Source organism: Apis dorsata, unplaced genomic scaffold (assembly GCF_000469605.1).
Source record: "Apis dorsata unplaced genomic scaffold, Apis dorsata 1.3 scaffold_797, whole genome shotgun sequence".
Taxonomy (NCBI): Eukaryota; Metazoa; Arthropoda; class Insecta; order Hymenoptera; family Apidae; genus Apis; species Apis dorsata.
Genome location: NW_006263938.1, coordinates 210189 through 214446, shown reverse-complemented (window position 1 = coordinate 214446; position 4258 = coordinate 210189). Strand labels below are relative to the sequence as shown.

At 24.0% G+C, this 4258-nt stretch overlaps 1 protein-coding gene and 1 long non-coding RNA gene across 2 annotated transcripts in view; one reads left to right on the top strand and one right to left on the bottom strand.

Annotated features, from left to right (window-relative positions):
* The window catches only part of LOC102675145 (calcitonin gene-related peptide type 1 receptor-like), a 103295-nt gene that overhangs the window by 7981 nt on the left and 91056 nt on the right, over positions 1 to 4258 (bottom strand). Inside the window, exon 6 of the mRNA XM_006622995.2 lies at positions 824 to 930. Within this exon, the coding sequence (XP_006623058.1) occupies positions 824 to 930 (107 nt within the window). The remainder of the gene's footprint in view (positions 1 to 823; positions 931 to 4258) is intronic.
* The window catches only part of LOC102674545, a 15960-nt gene that overhangs the window by 7908 nt on the left and 3794 nt on the right, over positions 1 to 4258 (top strand). The gene's annotated exons all lie outside the window — the stretch shown is intronic.

The window sequence follows — 4258 nt, the reverse complement described above, 5'->3', positions numbered from 1 at the left end:
TTTTTTTTTTTTTTTATCAAGAACAAAGTTCCTGGATAAAACGAGTTTATAAAAGAATTTTTTGTTTTGATTTTTCTTTCAAGTAATTTTCTTCTAAGTAGAAAAATGAAGACAAGAGAAGAATCTCCACGATTTTGTATTTCTATTTTCACATACTTATCATGTTCATCCAACAAATAATTCTTTTTTGTCTCTGTATATCGATTTCGTTTTATCATTCGTTTTTCCTTTATTACACATCATTATATATGTATACTTCATCCGTCAAGCTGGCACGTTTTTCTTCAACCTTTCATCCCTTTTGATCCTCGATCTTATTCTCTCATTCAAATCACATCGCTCATCATGAGTATAATCCTTGGGGCTGTCGTTCAAAGAATTTCGCTCGAGAGGAGATTTTATTCAGGATTGCAACGTGATGGCATTTATTACTATTTCTTTATTAACATTTCAATATTCAATATATTTCTTTAGAAATTTTTTTAGAAATTTTTCACTCTGATTCAGTTAATTTTCATCGAGAATTTCTTCTTCATCGATTTTTACTTTTTTACTTTTTTTTTTTTTACTCTAATTTTTATCTATTTTTAAAATCTTTTCTTAAATATTGTATTTGTTTCGTTTTTTATTTATAGTTTCTTTTTTTATTCTGTCTTATTATTTATTTTATTTCCTATTTTGAGAATTTTCAGTAATATTCGCTAATTTTTTATTTCATCAAATTTTTATAACTTTTTTTTTTATATATTTATAGTGATTTTCAAATAATATTATATAATTAATTAAAAAACTTTAACATAAATATTTTTGTTAATTTACTTACACTGAGATCTTTTAAATTGACACAAGTCGTATAATTGCTCCAGACTTGACCAGATTCTGGATGTCGAAACCAAGTGCCGTTTAATTCACAATATTTATGTGCTTTCACTGAAACAAAAATATTTTTGTATGCTTTAAACAATTTTAAATAAAGATATTTTTATTAATGTTATCTTTTAATAAAATTAAATTATATTATATAACATATTCTATTATATAACATTTATACAATTATATTATATAACATTTCTTCATTTGCTATTTTTTTTTTAAATATAAGAATAGATATATTTCATAGAATTTTCTTTTTACACGAATTTGAAATATCGAATTTGAATTAAAAAAAAAATCAAAGCGTTTGTTACTCCCTCTGTGATTTATTGCGATAAACATAAGAATTGCATTCAGCTAGATCGATAATGTCAAATGTGACAAGAAAAAGTGATAAGAGATAAGCAATAAATAAGTAAGAAGATGATTTTATCATAAATAAAAACATAAAAAACGAAATATATTTCATTTTCAATAAAGATATCGATAGAAATTCAATAGAAAAGAAATTTATATTTTATATTAGAAAATTTTTCGTAATAAATTTTTTTTTTTAAGAAAAATTGAAATCACAAACCTGTATTCATTTCATTAAATCTTTTTAAACGAATACAAATAGTTCAATCAAAAAAAAAAAAAAAAGAAAAGAGAAAAAGAAGAGCATGAAGATGAAAAAGAACATAGAAATTCCATAAAACTGTTTGTATTGAATGTACACAATTTCCAATCGATTTCAAGTGTGTTATCAATCAAAATGCGGTTTGAAGTCTCCACTTTTCGACACTCGTTCTTTTTTTTTCGAACATAAAAGATACGAAACGGAATGTTCAATTTCAAACACCATCTATCAATGAAGTTTTTTTCTTTCGTTTTGCAATACTTAGAAGAACAAAAGATTTCAAACCAACAATAAAAGGACAAAAGAAAACTTAATTGTGATCAAATCGAGTGGCACAAATTGGATTGTCCTCGTTACGAATCCTTTTCACAGATATATTTCCAGATTCATTTTTAACTTTTATTAATAATAAAGGAATTCGTGAAAAAAATAATAGAATAAAATATAATCGAAAATGATAAAAACAGCATAATTTCTTTAAATTTTAATGCATATATAAAAAAAAATAAATCACTATCAATATCGAATAACAATTGAATCAATGATATATTATATTATCAAAATGATGATGCATATTTCATATGCATGATATCATAACTGAATACAAAAATAATGGATAGAAAAATAATATTTATTTTAAATATTACGTCATTATAAATATTACGTATTGAAATTTAATGCAGAATATAAAAATAAATATATTATAAAAATAATTAATACATTGTTCAAAATCGAAAAAATGAATTTTTCATATTGATGAGAAAATTTCCATATATTGGATTGATCTTTTTCATGAATTTAATTTTCTTTATGAAGTATCTCTTCAAAATAAAGATATTTATAGTTTACAGAAGAAATTCTCTTTGCTTGTAACTTTTAATTTAAAATGATTAATTAAAAACTGCATATTCAGGTTAACTTAATAATAATTTCTTATTAAAATTCTAATTATATACACTATGTATATTAATTTCTAATTATTTTATATTTTTTATAATATTATATATTTCATTTAATTTAACCTTTTTTTTTAAAAGAATTTATATTTTTAATTTATATAAATATATAAATATTTTTTCTAATATACCTTTAAAGTTTAAAATTCGATCAAAATCAACTCAAAGAGATGATAAAGTGAAAGGAACAATGAAAAAAACAAATACAGTGTTTAAATTCACGACAAACAATTCTAGATCAATTCTTCGATTTCAAGAACGATCCTCTTATAAGGATTCTTCTCTTCTCTGTCTCAATTCTTATTGTTACGTCGTAAAAAAGTAATATTCCGCCAACAATTTGAACACATTTTTACTGTGGCTCTGATACGATTGTTGCAACGATAAAAGACGATAATAGAATTGAGAAATAAGAGAAGAACAAGTCATAAAATGAATTCTAATGCTCTTGTTTGATTGAGAAAGAAAAATAACCATAAAATTATCGAAATTATTGAATTATTCAATTAATTCCATCGATTAACTGTAAATTAACGGCATTTATTAACCAAAATTGAAATGGAATCATTTCCATTATAAATTTTTTTCTTCGACGTGTATCGTTTTGAATTTTCGAACGATCGTCATAAATTTGTGAATAAATTTTCGAAGCAAGCTTCTCCATTGTTGGAAAAGAGAAGCCATAAAAGCGGAAGTAATGGAACGAAAATGGCGATTATCGGGTTGAATACCTAGTCTCAGAGGGGATAAATTAAATTTCCTAGTCTCAACGTGAAATGTTTAATTGGCTTCTAATGAATTTCGAGGCGGACTTAAGGCGTAGAAATAGGAAAAGGAAGAAAAGAGCAATTTCCGGTCAACTTTCGCGATTAATCAAGAAGTTTATAAATGGGAATCGTCGAAAAGGCTTTGATTGTCGGTTTCTTGATCGTGATGATTAATAATAGAAAAATGGATCTTAATTCGTACGATGAAAAAGTTTGGAAAGTTATTGTGAAGTTTTATCGAGGATCAAAGAATCGATCGAGCTTGTTATATGACGTATAGATTCGAATAAAATTTTTATGGGAGTTATGGAATATCTTTTTCGAAGAAACGTATGGATAAATATAGATCATTGAGTTAATCGAGATTACGTATTAACAATAGATAGTATTGCAATAGTAATAGTATTATAATTTATTTTAATATTATAATTAACATCGTAATTTCTCTAATTAATTTGAGAGAAAGTAGTATAATTCATTTGTTTGTTTTCTTAATTTAATTTCTCTTTGAATCTCTGAAATATTTTTAAATCGAAAAAATTTTCATCGAAACTTCGATATGTCAAGTGCAATCCCATGTGATGGCCTTTTATTTCAATTTACATTCCTTCAATGCATCGAAATTGAACCAGAATCTGTGAAAATGGACTTTCACGAATTCCTATCGAATTTCTATTACATGCCAGCTATTTATTTCAATCGTATAGTCTCCTAACATGTAACATAATTTATATTTTGTTAGATTTTTATCGATTATAGTAAAAAATGATAAAGTGTTCGTTTTCATATTGTGACATATATCACAATCTTTTCTTTGTTTTTATTTAAATTTTTTTTATCTTTGCACAAGTATAATAATTATATTCTAATTTTATGAATCATTTTTTCCCTTTATTTTCATTTTTTAATTTAAAAATAAAATTTTTCAATATTCATACAATATTCTTTATATAGTATGTGACATGAAAATGATAATAATGTACAAAGTTCAACGAGTAATATAAGTCATAATGACATGATCAGAGTATTATGCATTTGTCATT